General features: G+C 44.6%; 1 protein-coding gene across 1 annotated transcript in view; it reads right to left on the bottom strand.

Annotated features, from left to right (window-relative positions):
- LOC137367175 (dynein axonemal heavy chain 6-like) overlaps positions 1–18198 on the bottom strand; it is a 1370791-nt gene that overhangs the window by 1279278 nt on the left and 73315 nt on the right. Inside the window, exon 2 of the mRNA XM_068028611.1 lies at positions 6563–6667. Within this exon, the coding sequence (XP_067884712.1) occupies positions 6563–6667 (105 nt within the window). The remainder of the gene's footprint in view (positions 1–6562; positions 6668–18198) is intronic.

Raw genomic sequence — 18198 nt, 5'->3', positions numbered from 1 at the left:
ATTAACTGGGTTGCATCTCCTGGTGGGTTGTTTCCAGATCGGTGAACTGTCCCACAGTCGAATAGTCAGATGCCATCAAAATCTCCAGGTGAAATTAATGAACAGTCTGTGGGTAGGTGTTCAAGGTAGTTCGTCTGAAGCAGGCATCACACAGATATTTCAGCAACCGGTTATAGCAACAGGTCTATTTAAATTTTAAAGTAGCAGTCTAACAGTAGACACTGACTTGAGAGTTCAGGAACTTCCAAAACACAAAAGTCAATAGGACTTACACTCAGCAAAGGAGCCTTCTCCAGAGGGCACAGCAATTACAGAACTCACTCTTCAAACAGGAATTCTTGAATAGAGGCAACAGCAACCTGCCCCACCTGAAACACAGGCTTTCTTTCTCCAAAGCACTGTTACTCCGTAGAGTGTAGCAAATCCCCTTTTCTCTGGGTCACTTCCTCTTTGATACAGGAATTATTTTTTTCAAGACAGTTTTTGCTGGGCTGTATTCCTAGCCAGTTTCCAGCATAGCACTTCTAGCTGCTCACAGTCCCCTGATTTCTTCTTTCACTCTATCCTGTTTCACTGCAGAACTGAAGCTAACAGTTTTTCCACAGGAGTCATAAGACAGTCATAAAACCATCAGGTTCCTTGGATACAAATTTCAAACACTAAATCTCTGCAGTTATTGTCCACAGTTTTATTTCAGTCTTAAAGGCACACAGACCTCCTAGTTATTTTTTTTTTAAAGCACTCATGACACCTAGCATAAAGGAAGATGGTTGTGGTTGTTGGAGGTCAATGATCTCAGTCCCAGGACATTACTGCAGGAGTTCCTCCGGGTCGTATCCTAGGCCCAAATCATCTCTTCAGCTGCTTCATCAAAGACCTTCCCTCCATCATAAGGTCAGAAGTAAGGATGTTCACTGATGATTGCAGCCCGTGTCCATTGGCAGCAACACCTGGACAACATCCAGGCTTGGGCTGATAAGTGGCAAGTAACTGTCATGCCACACAAGTGGTGGGCAATGACCAACTCAAACAAGAGAGAATCTAACCATCTCCCCTTGACATTTAATGGCATTACCATTGCTAAATCCCCCACTATCAACATCCTGGGGATTACCATTGACCAGAAACTGAACTGGACCAGCCGCTTAAATGCTGTGGCTACAAGAGCAGGTCAGAGGCTGGGAACTTTGCAGCAAGTATCTCACTGATGCGCTGAGGATCATCTTCAAATCCTCACTAGATACAGGCAAGGTACCAGATGATTGGAGGTCTGCGAACGTTGTACCATTGTTTAAAAAGGGTACAAGGGATAAGCCAAATAATTATAGGCCAGTCAGTCTGACCTCGGTGGTGCGTAAATTGTTAGAATCTATTCTGAGGGATAGGATAAACTGTCACTTAGAAAGCATGGATTAATCAGGGATAGTCAGCATGGATTTACTAGGGGAAGGTCATGTCTTACTAATTTGATTGAGTTTTTTGAGGCATTAACAAGGAGAATTGATGAGGGTAGTGCAGTGGATGTGGTTTACATGGATTTTAGTAAGGCATTCAACAAGATCCCGCATGGCAGACTGGTAAGTAAAATGAAAGCCCATGGGATAGAGGGGATTGTGGCAGGTTGGATCCAGAATTGGCTCAGGGACAGGAAACAAAGGGTAGTAGACGAAAGATGTTTTTGTGAATGTAAAGCTGTTTCCAGTGGCATTCCACAGGGCTCAGTGTTGGGTCCCTTGCTGTTTGTGGTATATATTAATGATTTGGACTTAAATGTGGGAGGCATAATTGGGAAATTTGCTGATGACATAAAAATTGGCCGTGTAATTAATAATGAGGAGGAAGCCCTGAATTCCAGAATGATATCAATGGTTTCATTGAGTGGGTGGAAAAGTGGCAAATGGAATTCAATCCAGAGAAGTGCGAGGTAATGCATTTGGGGAGGGCAACTAAAGCGAGGGAATACACAATAAACGGGAGGATATTGAGAGGGGTAGAAGAAGTGAGAGTCCCTGGAGTGCATGTCCACAGGTCCCCAAATGTGGTAGGGCAGGTGGATAGAGTGGTGAAGAAGGCATATGGAATGCTTTTCTTTATTGGTCAAGGTATAGAATACAAAAGCAGGGATGTGATGCTGGAACTGTATAAAATGCTGGTTAGGCCACAGCTGGAGTATTGCATGCACTTCTGGTCACCAGATTACAGAAAGGACATAATTGGTCTGGAGAGAGTACAGAGAAGATTTACAAGAATGTTACCAGGGCTTGAAGGTTGAAGCTATGAAGAAAGATTGGATAGGCTAGGGTTGTTTTCCCTGGAACTGAGGAGGCTGAGGGGTGATGTGATTGAGGAGTACAAAATTATGAGAGGCCTAGATAGTGGACAGGAAGGACCTGTTACCCCTAGTGGGGAGGTCAGTTACCAGGGGGCACAGATTTAAGGTGATTGGTAGAAGGATTAGGGGGACATGAGGGGAAACCTTTACACCCAGAGGGTGGTGGGTGTCTGGAATTCACTGCCAGGAATGGTGGTGGAGGCAGAAACCCTCAATTCTTTTAAAAGGTACTGGATATGTACCTGAAGTGCTGTAACCTGCAGGGCTATGACCAGGTGCTGGAAGGTGAGGCTAGTTTATTAGGCCGGGGTGGACACGATGGGCTGAATGGCCTCCTTCTGTGCTGTACTTTTTCTATGATTCTAAACAGGTTTTTATGAAGTGGTACTCTTGCCTCCTGTAGTTTTGAAGGCATCCTGAATGCTTGCAGAAACCTTGCATCTTTAAAAGGACTTTACATCAAATGTGTGTGAGAACTGACACCTTTGTTGCTGCACACCTGCTGTAAAACCTATGTGAAGCCTTCTGCAGTTGAATTTCTTTGAACAACTACCCAAAACAGACTGTTCATCAACCAGTTCTGAAAAAGGGTCACTGACCTGAAACATTAACACTGCTTCTCTCTCCACAGATGCTGCCAGACCTGCTGAGTATTTCCAGCATTTCTTGTTTTTATGTTCATCAACCTCGCCTGGAAAGATTCCTAGTGGCAGCCAACTATTCGACTTTGGGACACCTCACCAAAACAAAGGACTTCCATATTCAGTATAAGTTTTTTTTTCCTTATACTTATTTGTAACAGCTGTAAACAAAAATCCTTTTTTTCTGGTTAACCAGTTTTTTGGATTATTGTGCTTGTGCCTGAGGGCTAGGATAAAAATACAAGGCTTTACTATCTCAATCCGCGTATATATTTACTTAAACTATTGGTTTATAATAAATGGATAATGTTGTTTGTTAAAGAAACCTGGTTGATGTGCTTTATTCTGGGGACAAATAGAGTATCTAAGTGGCTGTTTCGATTAGTGGAAAAATTTATTGACATGTGACCGGTGGAGAAGACGGACTGAATTAACAGTGCACTCTTCCTGCCTCGGTCGTAACAAAGGGAACATTCATATTTCAACCTGGTGTTGTTAAGCTTTGCATCTTTATGAAAAAGTCTTGTTATATAATAAATTAATAATTTTGTTGTTCATTAAAGAAACTTGGTTGGTGGATTTTATTCTAAAACTAAAATAGATAAACTATATAATTGGCCGTATCGGTAACTGGGTAAAACCTTTAAATATATGTTGTGGCGCGTGGAGAAGTGCACTCCTCCAGCCTCAGTCATAACATTGGCCATAATTTTCCAGTCTTCCTTAGATTCAGGGCTGGTGCCTGAGGACTGCACAATTGCAAATGTTACACCCTTGTTTGAAAACGGGTGTAAAGATAAGTCAGTTTAACCTCCAGAAAGAATAATTTGGGACAAAATTAACAGTCACTTGGACAAATGCAGGTTAATTAGGGAAAGTCAGCACGGATTTGTGAAGGGAAAATTGTGTTTAACTAACTTGCTGGAGTTTTTTGATGAGGTAAGAGAAGGGTGATCAGGGTAATGCTGTTGATGTGGTGTACATGGACCTCAAAACACATTTGATAAAGTGACGCACAACAGACTTGTCAGAAAAGTTATAGTTCATGGAATAATAGGAACAATAGCAACATGGATATGAAATTGGCTGAGTGACAGGAAACAGACAGTAGTGGTTATTGAATGTTTTTCAGACTGGAAGAAGGTTTGTAGTGGAGTTCCGCAGGGGTCAGTGTTGGGGTGCTTGCTGTTCCTGATATATATTAATGACCTGGAGCTTGGTGTACGGGCACAATTTCAAAATTTGTGGATGATACAAAACTTGGAAGCATTGTGAGGAGGATAGTGTAGAACTTCAAAAGGACTTAGACAGGTTGGTGGAATGGGCAGACAAGTGGCAGATGAAATTTAATGCAGAGAAGTGTGAAGTGATTCATTTTGGTAGGAATAATGCAGAAGACAGCATAAAATAAAGGGTGCAATTCTAAAGGGGGTGCAAGAACAGAGGGACCTGAGAGGATATGATAAACCATTGGAGGTGGCAGGATAGGTTGAAAGAGCGGTTAATAGAGCATACAGAATCAGAATCCTAGGCTTCATTAATAAGGGCATAGAGTACAAAAGCAAGGAAGGTATGTTAAACTTGTATCGAACACTGGTTCGGCATCAACTGGAGTATTGTGTCCTGTTCTGGGCATCACACTTTAGGAAAGATGTGAAAGCGTTAGAGTGCAGCAAAAAATCATGACAATGGTTCCAGGGATGAGGAACTTCAGTTACGAGAATGGATTGGAGAGGTTGGGGCTGTTTTCCTTGGAGCATAAGAAATAGGAGCATGAGTAGGCCATTCGGCCCCTCAAGCCTGCTCTGCCATTCAACTAGATCATGGCTGATCTTCTACCTCAAAGCCATTTTCCTCATATCCCCTGATATATTTAATATGTAGAAATCTATCGCTCTCTGACTTGAAAATACTCAGTGACTAAGCCTCCACAGCCCTCTGCGGTAGCGAATTCCACAGATTCACTACCCTCTGCGTGAAGAAACTTCTCATCTCAGTCCTAAATAGCCTACCTATTATTCTGAGACTGTGTCCCCTGGTTCTAGACCCCCCCCTGGATAGCGGAAACATCCTTCCTGTATCAAGCTTGTTGAGGCCTGTAGAAGAGAAGGTCGAGAGGAGATTTGATAGATGTGCTCAAAATCATGAGGCGTCTGGACAGAGTAGATAGGGAAAAACTGTTCCAATTGGTGGAAGAATCAAGAACAAGAGGGCACAGATTTGGGGTAACTGGCAAAAGAAGCAATGGCGACATGAGGAAAAAATTTTTCACGGAACGAGTGGTTGGGATCTGGAATGAGCTACCTGAGCATTTGGTGGAGGCCGGTTAAATCCAGGCATTCAAGAGGGAATTGGAATGTTATCTGAAAAGGAAGAATGTGCAGGGCTACGGGGAGAATTGCCCTTCCGGAAAGCCAGTGCAGACACGACTTCTGTGATTCTGTGACTAGCGGATCATATGAAACAGCACATCCCTTTGCCTGTTCGCAATAAGCAGAGTACTGACTGTACTCAACCAGATGTTCTTGCAAAATTCAGAACACATGTTAGATGTGATTCAGTGATTGGACAGCACTTACTGAACAATCTTACACTAACCACCAATTTAAGATTATCAGTTGGGTTCGCAATGTGACGAACTTAAGCTTGTGTAACAGAAGACCCACATGCCAAATGGAAAAATATTAATTTTGTCATATGAAAGTTTGCCTGAGACCTTTCACTGGACATTATCACAAATAACTTTTAAAAAGGAAAACAGAACAGCTAAGGATGGCCACGCACAATTTGCATATGAGAAGCCAAAGGCCAGCTGGCGGACTGAAGTGATTGCCCAGTCTAGCCAGAACAATGGGGGTGCTCTCTAATTCAATTAAGTAGAATGGTTTTGTCAAGATTGGTCATCAACAGCCATTGATACCCATTGACTTTGAAAGAGCCACCCCGCCGCCCACCAAGTATGTTTGCACAGCTTGAGAGAAGAACTTTGAATTTCAAAAAACCTTCCAGAAACGTCTGTTTCAAACAAAGATGTGGTCACATGATATACATACCTGTGTAACTCTGAGGTTTTGTGAATTGTCCTTTTGAAAGAAGACAGTAACTGAACACCAAGGAAGGAACATCTCTCTCTCCTACCTCTCTTTCCAGCCAAGTCCCAGAGAAACCTCGATGGCAGTTACTAAGCCTCAAGACTTCAGATCCTTAGAGGCAACAACAAGGAGGATGGATAAAGCCTCTCTCCTGCCTTCCGGAACCAGAGAAACAAGCCCAAATTGTGCACGTGACCCAGCAAGGACTTCAAGATTTTAACTTCAGCTAAAGACACTGAAACTCAGTATTTGAATTCCATTTATTACAGACTTTACTTCAACCTCCCAACTCTCTTTTCCCCTTTGTATCTGTTTGTGTGTGCGTGTGCCTCTCATAGAAGGTGAACATGGATGCCTCATGTATTTTAGTAATTTTAACTGGTTTAGGTTAATAAACTTACATCTTTCTTGTTTAAACTCAAGAAAACCTGTCTGATTGGTTCATTCTATGATTGCGTCATGCAACACTGGTCACTTAACTTTTGGAGTTAACTCACAGCAGGTGTCAGAAATGCTTCCAAGCTTCCAGGTTTCGGATCGATGCGGGATTCAAGGTTGGCATCTTCCTGGGGCTTCATCCCGGTGACGTGGATGGAAAAGTTCTGCTGAAATACATAGAAATAATCCATATATCAATTCTCAGAGTTTCTCTTCTAACAGTGAATGCCCCACCTACCACTTTGGCCACTTTCTATTATGGGATGGAACTATGTGATCCACAAGTATTTGGCCAGAAACACTAAGAAATACATTGAACTGGTACCAATAATAATAAGTGCTATAACTAGAAATCTGAAACAAAATCAGAAAATGCTGCAATTAAACAGCAGTTCCATCGGCACCTGGAAAAGAGAAAAGACCAGTTAATTTTTCAGATGTAACTGTGTCAGCCCTAGTCACTTTAGTCAGGGTAGAATAAAAGGAAAGAAAACAACTTATATTTATATAGCACCTTTAATATAATAAAATGTCCGAAGGCACTTCACAGAGACATTATAAAACATAACAGGAGGTATTAGGTCAGATGGCCAAAAGCTTGGTCAAAAGGTTTGAAGGAGGCTCCCAAAAGGAGGAAAGCAAGGTGGAAAGATGGAGAGATTTAGGGAGGGAATTCCAGAGCTTAGGGCCTAGGCAGCTAAAGGAACAGCCAACAATGGTGAAGCGATTAAAACTGGGGAGGCTCATGAGGCTGGAATTAGAGCAGCGCTGATATATCGGTGGATTGTGGGGTTGCAGGAGATTACAGAGATAGGGAGGGGAGACGCCATGGAGGAATTTGAAAACTAGGATGAGAATTTTAAAATCAAGAAGTTGCCTGGCCGTGAGCCAATGCAGGCCAGCGAGCACAGGGGTGATAAGTGATAGGAACTTGGTACAGGTTAAGACATGGGCAGCAGAGTTTTGGATGACCTGAGTTTCTGGAGGGTAGAATATGGGAGACCAGCCAGGAGTGCGTTGGAACAAGTCCAGAGATAAAAAAGGCACGAATGAGGGTTTTAGCAGCAGATAAGCTGAGGCTGTTGCAAAGTCAAGCGCTGCTACGGAAGTAGAAATAGGAGGTCTTAGTGATGAAGCAAATGTGTAGTCGAAAGCTCATCTCATGGTCAAATATGACACCAAGGTTGTAAACAGACTGGCTTAATCTCAAAATGTTGCCAGGGAGAAGGATGGAGTTGGTAGCTAGGGAACAGAGTTTTGAGTAGGGACCAAAAACAATGGCTTCAGTCTTCCCAATGTTTAATTGGAGAAAATTTCTGCTGTTCCAGTACTGGATGTCGAATAGCAGTCTGATAATTTAGCAACAGCGGAGGAGTCGAGAGAGGTGGTGGTGAGGTAGAGCTGGGTGTCGTCAGCATACATGTGAAAACTCTGCGCTTTCAAATGATGTTGCCGAGCGACAGCATATATGAGAAATAGGAGGGAGCCATTGGGGGACACCAGAGGTGTCCTTGGGGGATACCAGAGGTAACGGTGCGGAAGCAGGAAGAGGAGCCATTGCAAGTGATACTCTTGTTATGATTAGACTGATAAGCATAGAACCAGGTGAAAGCAGTCCCAGCCAGCTGGATGACAGTGGGAGGCATTGGAGGAAGATGGTGTGGGGAACCATGTCAAAGGCTGCAGACAGGTCGAGAAAGACAAGGAGAAATAGCTTACATTTGTCACAGTCACATAGGGTGTCATTTGTGACTTTGATAAGAGCCATTTCGAACTGTGACATGGGCGGAAACCTGATTGGAGGGATTCAAACATGGAGCTCCAGAAAGATGAGCAGGGATTTGGGAAGCAACAACACGTTCATGGAATTTGGAAAGAAAAGTGAGGATGCAATGACAGTGGGGTCAAGGGTTGGTGGTGATGGCAGAGGTAAAGGAGAGAGGGATAACACCTGAAGAGAGAGAACCCATTAACAATATCAGTTAACCTAGGGCCAGGAGGGAAAGTTGGGCAGTCAGCTGTTTAGTGGAAGTAGGGTCAAAAGGGCAGGGGGGTGGAATCATGGACAAGATGAACTCAGAGAGGACATGAGGGGAGATAGGAGAGAAACTAGAGAAAGAATTGAGTTCAGGACTAGGGCAGAAGGGAACTTTAGAGGAGGTTTGGCCCAGTGGGCTAGTGGAATGGAGGGATTTGGCAGAGGCAGCTGATTGAAAGGTCTTGATTTTAGTGACAAAGAAGTCCATAAGCTCCTTGCACTTATTGTTAGAGGTGAGGGTGGAGGAGACAGAGGAGACAGGTTTACAAAGACAGTTTGCCTTTGAGAAAAAAAGCCGGGGGGTTATCTTTGCTTTCCAGGGTGATCCTGGAATAGTGAGCAGTTTTAGCAGACAACAGCAGGACCCAATAGTGCTTTATATGGTCAAGCCAGATTTGGCGGCAGATGGCCAAACCAGTTGTCTATCACATCCTTTCAAGTCTGCATTCCTTGGACATAAGGCAGCAGAGATAATAGCCATACCAGGGGAAATGAACAGGGTGAGAAAGAGTAATGTTTTTATTGGGGATTAGGGCATCAAATGTGGAGATGAGGGTGAGGTTGAGAAAATCAGTAGATGCAGAAATGTTGTGGCAAACAGAGGACCAAAGACTAAACAATTGGAATTTTGAAAGTGCAGTTGTACATGAATTGGGGGGTGTTTTTTTCCCAGGCACTGTGTTAGGAACACTGGACTTTGTAGTATGGTTGTTTTTTTAAAAACTGTGATCTTTAATGCAGTATAAATTGGATTTGGAGGGGACATGTGACCTCACACCAAATCTGCCCAGAGACAAGCCAGGGATCTTGGTTGCCATTAACACAAGGAACCCAGATCAAAGACCCTCTTGAAAGCAGAGTACAAGGTTGTAATACCTGAAGAACAATGGGTTAAATTCTCCCAGACTCTCAGATTGTAAACAGGGAGCCAGGGCTCTAAAAATGCAAATTCAAGCTGCAACTGTTAACACCTAAAACAAAGGAAGGCCCAGGCGGTTTTTCTATGGCCAGATTTATGGGCATGAATGTTATAAGCCCCCAATGTTGGGGGTCGTGGCAGGGGGGCCTGGAAAATCCTTCTGGGTGAGGCCCACCATGGGCCTTGACGCCGGAAAGACTCCACCACATTTTACCAGCGGTGTGAGGCCTCGGGGCGGCACCCCTCCCCCCGCCGCTCAGCGGCAGAGCCTTTATTTAAATATTTAAATAAATTTAAACACATGCAAAAACACCTACCTTGTCCCAACGGCCGCCCCAAGCAGATACTCCGTCCAGTGGCTGGAACTCCCGCGCCTTCAGATCTCCGTTCAGAGATCCGAGGTGTGACACTGGTGGGGAGGGGGATGGAGTGAAACTTTCAGGGGGAGAGCGGGGAAAACTGTTTCTATTAGTTGAGGGGATGGTGGGAAGGGGTTGAAGAGCAAAGGCAATGAAGTTCAGGGATGGGGGGGATGTTTAGGTTGGGAAGAAAAGTATTTTTTTGGTGGGTTAGGCCCAAAAATAAAGTGTGTGGTCATTGAGGGGTGGGAGAGGGGCATCCAGCTTTTATTCAATTTTTTTTATCTCACTGTGAAATGAATTTGTCTTCAAAACTTTTAATTCGACTGAAGGGGCTTGAATCCCTTTAAAACTGGCACCGGCACCTGTGCGGTGGCACCAGATGCCGTTGCTGGGGACGGAGCGCCCACCCCCCCCACCCCCCCCTCACGATGTCACTGGGGGCGGGTGTTCCGCCCCCTCCATGTTCATGAACTGCCACGCAAAATATCACAGCGGCTCCACAGCGCACACCTTGTGTGCGCAGTGGTTAGCACCGCAGCCTCACAGCTCCAGCAACCCGGGTTCAATTCTGGGTACTGCCTGTGTGGAGTTTGCAACTTCTCCGTGTCTGCGTTGGTTTCCTCCGGGTGCTCCAGTTTCTTCCCACATGCCAAAGACTTGCAGGTTGATAGGTAAATTGGCCATTATAAATTGTCCCCAGTATAGGTAGGTGGTAGGGAAATATAGGGACAGGTGGGGATGTGGTAGGAATATGGAATTAGTGTAGGATTAGTATAAATGGGTGGTTGATGGTCGGCACAGACTCGGTGGGCCGAAGGGCCTGTTTCAGTGCTGTATCTCTAACTAACTAACTAACTAACTTTTTCAAGGTAACGGCAGCAAGCTATTAAAATTCAGCCCATGGACTCTGAGGATTGTAAACGGCAAACGTCTATTGACTTTTGATCTGATTAAATTCAACAGGCTGTTTCAGGTTTGGCAGGCTGAAAGGAAGATACAAAGACCAGCAACTGTGCAGCCTCAAAAGAGAGAGAGAGAAACAACTGCTCTCAGATTACCGATATAGCAAAAGCATGCGAAGACTTGAACCCAATTCAAACATTGTGGTTTGTGGGGGTGAAAAGACCAATGGGTCACCAGAGATTGCCTTATACATGGAAATCCGGAAGAAGTGAGCAAAGGAGACACTGGCTTTGAGAAAGACTGGGAGATCCAATGCATTGCAACTGTGAAGAGTTTGGGACTTTTAACCACAAGGATACCTTTTTTCCTAAGAACATTGTGTAACATATAAATGTGGTATGGGGTTTTTAAGTTAAAGGGAAATACCATTCTCTGTAATTTAGTGAATTAGCTGCCTACTAAATACTGTTTAATTAAGGTTGATTAATAGTTCAGTTGTTATAGTAAAAGCCTTAAAACATGGAAGCTTGTCATGTAATTCTTTAATAGGTCCAGGGAGTTCATAATTCTTTTAAAGTTAATGGTCTCTACTGAGATAGTAACAGACATATATAGGAGGTAAGGTTGAGGTGTAGATGGGGAATTTGGGTAGAGAATGATACAAAGAAGTGATCAGAGATGGCGTAATTTTTTTAATTCATTCACGGGATGTGGGCATTGCTGGCTAGCACAGCATTTATTGCCCATTCCTAATTGCCATTGAGAAGGTGGTGGTGAGTTGCTTTCTTGAACTGCTGCAGTTCTTGGGGTGTAGGTACACCCACAGTGTTGTTAGGAAGGGAGTACCAGGATTTTGACCCAGCGACAGTGAAGGAACGCGATATAGTTCCAAGTCAGGATGGAGTACAGCTTGGACAGAAACTTGCAGGTGGTGGTGTTCCCATGCATCTGCTGCCCTTGTCCTTCTAGGTGGTAGGGGTCGTGGGTTTGGAAGGTGCTGCTGAAGGAGACATGGTGAGTTTCTGCAGTGCATCTTGTCGACAGTAAACACTGCTGCCACTGTGCATTTATGGTGAAGGGAATGAATGTTGAAGGTGGTAGATGCTTTGTCCTGGATGGTGCCGAGCTTCTTGAGTGTTGTTGAAGCTGCACCCATCCAGGAAAATGGATAGTATTCCATCACACTCCTGAGTTGTGCCTTGTAGATGGTGGACAGGCTTTGGGAAGTCAGGAGGTGAGTTACTCGCTGCAGAATACCAAGCCTCCGACCTGCTGTTGTAGTCACAGCATTTATGTGGCTGGTCCAGTTCAGTTTCTGGTCAATGGTAACCCCCAGTATGTTGATAGTGGGGGATTCAGCAATGGTAGTGCCATTCAACATCAAGGGGAGGTGGTTAAGATTCTCTCTTGGTAGAGGTGGTCATTGCCTGGCACTTGTGTTGCACGAATGCCACTTGTCACTTATCAGCCCAAGCCTGGATGTTGTCCAAGTCTTGCTGCATATGGACACAGGCTGCTTCAGTATCTGAGGATTTGCGAATGGTGCTGAACATTGTGCAATCATCAGCAAACATCCCCACTTCTGACCTTATGATGGAGGGAAGGTCACTGATGAAGCAGCTGAAGATGGTTGGGCCTAGGATACTACCTTGAGGAACTCCTGCAGTGATGTCCTGAAGCTGAGATGATTGACCTCCAACAACCACAATCATCTATCATCTTGCCTTTTTGCAAGGTATAACTCCAACCAGTGGAGAGTTTTCCCCCTGATTCCCATTGAGTCCAGTTTTGCTAGGGCTTCTTGATGCCACACTTGGTCAAATCCTGCCTTGATGTCAAGGGCAGTCACTCTCACCTCACCGCTGGAGTTCAGCTCTTTTGTCCATGTTTGGAACCTAAACTGAGCATCAGTGAGCAAGTGATCAATCTGTGATTGATACAATGGGATTAGCAAGTCCACGTGAGATCGCAAGGTCAAGGGGGTGGCTGTGAATCCGGGTTGGGGAGTTTACATGGTGAGTAAGATTTAGGGAGGATAAGAGGGCAGTGAACTCAGAGGAGAGAGAGCATGATGAGTTGAGATGGTTACATTTGTTGTAATCTTCCAAAATTCCCTAGATTCTGAAAAGGTCCCAGCTGATTGGAAAACTGCAAATGTAACACCTCTATTCAAGAAAGGAGGAAGATAGGAAGCAGGAAACTATTGGTCAGTTAACCTAACATCTGTTTTTGGGAAAATGCTAGAATCCATTATTAAGGAACTAGTAGCAGGGCATTTAGAAAATCATAATACAATCAGGCAGAGTCAACATGGTTTTAGATTAGATAAGATGAGAGATACAGCACTGAAACAGGCCCTTCGGCCCACCGAGTCTGTGCCGAACATCAACCACCCATTTATACTAATCCTACACTAATCCCATATTCCTACCAAACATCCCCACCTGTGCCTATAATTCCCCACCACCTACCTACACTAGTGACAATTTATAATGGCCAATTTACCTATCAACCTGCAAGTCTTTTGGCTTGTGGGAGGAAACCGGAGCACCCGGAGAAAACCCACGCAGACACAGGGAGAACTTGCAAACTCCACACAGGCAGTAACCGGAATCGAACCCGGGTCCCTGGAGCTGTGAGGCTGCGGTGCTAACCACTGCGCCACTGTGTCTGTGGTTTTATAAAAGGAAAATCCCGTTTGACAAATTTATTAGAGTTTTTCAGGACGTAACAAGCAGGGTGGATAAAGGGGAACCAGTAGATGTAGTGAGTTTGGATTTCCAAAAGGCATTCGATAAGGTGCCACATAAAAAGGTTACTACACAAGCGAAGAGCTCATGGTGTTGGGAGTAATATATTAGCACGGATAGAGGATTGGCTAACTAACAGAAAACGGAAAAATGGGGCGTTTTCAGGTTGGCAAACTGTAACTAGTGGGGTGCCACTGGGATCAGGGCTGGCCTCTCAACTATTTACAATCTTTTTTATTTGTTTTCATGGGATGTGGGCATCGTTGGCAATGCCAGCATTTGTTGCACATATCTAATTGCCTTTGAGAAGGTGGTGGTGAGCTGCCTTCTTGAACCACTGCAGTCCATCTGGTACGGGTACACCAACAGTGCTGTTAGGGAGGGTATTTAATCAACAGTAAAGGGACGTCGATACATTTCCAAGTCAGGATGGTGTGTGGCTTAGAGGGTAACTTGCAGATGGTGGTGTTTCCATGGGTCTGCTGCCCTTGCCCTTCTATGTGGAAGAGGTCGTGAGTTTGAAAGGTGCTGTCGAAAGAGGCGTGGTGAGTTGCTACAATGCATCTTGTATATGGTACACACTGCTGCCACTGTGCGTCGGTGGTGGAGGGAGTGAATATTTAAGGTGGTGGATGGTGTGCCAATCAAGTGGACTGCTTTGTCCTGGATGGTGTCGAGCTTCCTGAGTGCTGTTGGAGCTGCACTCATCCAGGCAAGTGGAGAGTATTCCATCACACTCCTGACTTGTGCATGTCGATGGAGGATAGGCTCTGGGGTGTCAGGAGGTGGGTTACTCACCGCAAAATTCCCAGCCTCTGACCTGCTCTTGTAGCCATAGCATTTATGTGGCTGCTTCAGATCAGTTTCTGGTCAACGGTAACCCCCAGGATGCTCATAGTGGGGATTCAGCGATGGAACTGCCACTGAATATCATTGGGAGATGGTTAGATTCTCTCTTGTTGGAGATTGAATTGTCTGGCACTTGTGTGGCATGAATGTTACTTGCCACTTATCAGCCCAAGCCTGAATGTTATCCAGGTCTTGCTGCATTTGACATGGACTGCTTCAGTATCTGAGGAGTTGCGAATGGTACTGAACATTGTGCAATCATCAGCGAACATCCCTACTTGTGACCTTATGATGGAGGGAAGGTCATTGATGAAGCAGCTGAAGATGGTTTGGCCTATGGCACTACCCGGAGGAACCCCTGCAGCAATGTCCTGGGGCTGAGATGATTGGCCCCCAATAACCATAACCATCTTCCTTTCTGCTAGGTATGACTCCAACCAGTGTCTCCACCTAATTCCCATCGACTTCAATTTGGCTAGGACTACTTGATATCACACTCGATCAAATGCTGCCTTGATATCTCATCTGTTGAGTTCAGCTCTTTTGTCGATGTTTGGACCAAGGCTGCAATGAGGTCAGGAACCAAGTGGCCCTGATGGAACCCAAACTGAGCATCAGTGAGCATGTTGTTGCTGTTTAAGTGGTGCTTGATAGCAGTGTCGACAACACCTTCCATCACTTTGCTGATGATCAAGAGTAGACTGATGGGGCAGTGGCTAGATTGGGTTTGTCCATTTTTGTGGACAGGACATACTGGGCAATTTTCCACACTGTCGGGTAGATGCCAGTGTTGTAGTTGTACTGGAACAGCTTGGCTAGGGGCGATTTGGATGAAGGCACCAAGTGTAATATAGCCAAATTTGCTGACGACACAAAGATGGTTAGGAAAGCAAGATGTGAAGAGGACACAAAGAATCTGCAAAGAGATATAGATAGGTTAAGCGAGTGGGAAAAAATTTGGCAGATGGAGTATAATGTGGGAAAATGTGAGGTTGTCTACTTCGGAGGAAAGAATAGAAAAATAAATTATTATTTAAATGGAGAGAGACAGCAGAATGCTGCAGTACAAAATGATGAGGGGCATAGATAGGGTAGATAGGAAGAAACTTTTTCCCTGAGCAGAGGTGTCAATAACTAGGGGCATAGATTTAAGGTAAGGGGCAGGAGGTTTAGAAGGGATTTGAGGAAAAAAATTTTCATCCAGAGGGTGGTTGAAATCTGGATCACATTGCCTGAAGGAATGGTAGAGGTACCCTCACAACATTTAAGTATTTAGATGAGCACTTGAAACACCACAGCATACAAGGCTACAGGCCAAGTGCTGGAAAATGGGATTAGGATAGATAGGTGCTTGGTGGCCGGCACGGACATGATGCGCTGAAGGGCCTGTTTCTGAGCTGTATGACTCTATAAGTACTGAGGGATCTGGGGGTCCTCGTACACAAAACACAAAAGGTTAGCAAGCAGGTATATCAAGTAATTAGGAAGACAAATGGAATGCTGGCTGGTATTACAAGGGGATGAAGTATAAAAGTAGGGAAGTCTTGGTACAATTGTATGGGGCTTTGGTGAGACCATACCTATTTATAGCTTTGGTTTTCATACTTAAGCATTGGAAGGAGTTCAGAGAAGGTTTACTAGGCAGATTCCTGGGATGAAGGATTTGTCTTATGAGGAAAGGTTGAGCAGGTTGGACATATACTCATTGGAAAAATGAGAGGTGATTTTATTGAAACTGTTACGACCAGGTGAGGAAGGGGTCTCTGGCTCCCTTTTCACCCCTTCTCTGGTTTGACAGCAACAGGGTTTTATCCTTTTAACTTACCACCTCAGTGAGCACTTGATCGTGTTCCTCTGATATAATTGCAAATGAACCAATCAGACAGGCCTTCTTGAGTTTAAACAAAAAAGATGTAAGTTTATTATTCTTATCACTCTAAGCCAGTTAAAATTACTGAAAAAACACAACACACCCATGCCCACATGAGCCACACACACACACACACACAAATAGATTACAAAGGGAAAACACAGTTGGAAGGTTGGAGTAGAGGTCTGTAATAAATGGAATTTAAATACTGAGTCTGTTGAATTCAGTTGAAATTGCAGTCCTGAAGTCCTCGCTGGACCACATGCAAAATTCGGGCTTGCTTCTCTGGTTCCGGAAGGCAGAAGAGGGACTTTATCTGTGTCCCCTTAGTTGCCAAATGTAAGGGTCTGTAGACTTGAGGTGTAGTAGCTGTAATCCAGGCTTCTCTGGGATTTTACTGGAGAGAGGGAGAGAGCGAGAGGGAGAGCTGCTGTTCTCTTGCTGGATCCCTGTGACTGTCTGACTTCTGAGTCACCACTCAAAAATCTCCAGAGTGGCCCAAGCAATCATGTGATGTGTTTGATTCAGCATCTGCTGGAATGATCTTTGAAATTCAAATTGAAATTCGTGTTTCACCAGAAGCATTAACACACTCTTTGCCTTTGTCCCAGGACAGCTATCACACACCTTTTGTTCCCCACCAAACCACCCCCACCACCACCCCCCAACCCCACCACCACCCCCCAGCCTTCGCTTGCTTAAAACCTAATTCTTTTCTAACCTTTGCCAGTTCTGATGAAAAGTCACATCTGAAACGTTAACTCTGCTTCTCTCTCTCTGCTAGTTGTTCTGTTTTAAAAGTTAATTGTAGCAATGTCCAATAAGTCTCAGGCAAAGTTCCATATGATGAAATTAATATTTCCGTTTGGTACGTGGGGTTTCCGTCACACCTCTGTACCACATGCGACACTGGGAGCATTTCATTATAGGAGTTAAAAAGAGAAAACACAGGAATACACACATGCATTTTTTCATTCACTCTCATCCACTCAGAAATCTTAGAATTGTTGCAGCTTGTCCTTTTCTCTCTGCAGCAGCAGTGCTGATTTAAACTTCCCTTTACCCGAGGTTGGTCGGAGATGGTTAAATGTTGTCCAATGGGTTTAAAGTTTCTTTAGTATTAGTTTGTAATAAGTGGGGATGGACATCTTAATAAACATGTGGTTGTTGGGGGAGCTTGATGTCTGCAAATTTCCATAATTGTCCAGGGCGAGTTCTCCTTTGTGCAAAATCTTTAACCCCTTCAGCTGTTGTTTCAGCAACATGTGGTTCTAACCCTTCAGGTTCCAGTACCTTGCTAATTTCTCTCCCTATGGTGATATCGGGTGATAAATTGGTTTTAAGCCCCTGTGAGGTGTCTGAGATTTCCTCTGGGCCTTTGTTCTTGCTGGAGCCTGAAGTGATATTGTGAAATTTGATTAGCTCTGGGCTTGGGCTCTGATCATGGGAGTTTGCATTGGGTAGATCCACTCTGGCTTCACGTTCAGTGTTCTGGTGAGTCATACAAGTGCTGCTCACTTTAGGGCATTTTTGTTTCCCTTTTCTCCTGTCTGTGGGGAGGGTCTCTTTACTAATCCTCGCCATATCCTCTGAGATATTCCTGCCCACAGGTATCTATCCAGATTCCACTGCACTCCCCTAGGGCATTTCGACTAGGTGAGGCGTTCTCTGCCTTTTTGGGAACTTTCCTAGTCCCTGCAGGTTTCTGTAAAGATTGTTAGCAGCCCTGGTAGGGTGCTCTTGTTGTCTGCATTTATGTAGGAGGGTGTAGGGTCTAATTTTCCCAACATTTCAGGGTTGGCTGACTGCACAGTAGGGGTTTTCATTTGGGAATCCTCCTGGACCTCTTTTAATCTGTCCTCGCTGTCCTTTTCGTCCCCTTACTCCCTAACTGTCTGCCAGACCTGTGCTTGTCTGCCCCCTTTTGTTCTCAGCAGTGGTCCCTCAATTCACCAGCCCTCTGCTGGAGAGTTCCCCAAAAGCTAGTACACAAATTAGGGATGC

This window comes from Heterodontus francisci, chromosome 3 (assembly GCF_036365525.1).
Source record: "Heterodontus francisci isolate sHetFra1 chromosome 3, sHetFra1.hap1, whole genome shotgun sequence".
Lineage (NCBI taxonomy): Eukaryota > Metazoa > Chordata > Chondrichthyes > Heterodontiformes > Heterodontidae > Heterodontus > Heterodontus francisci.
This window is presented reverse-complemented; position numbering and strand designations above follow the sequence as displayed.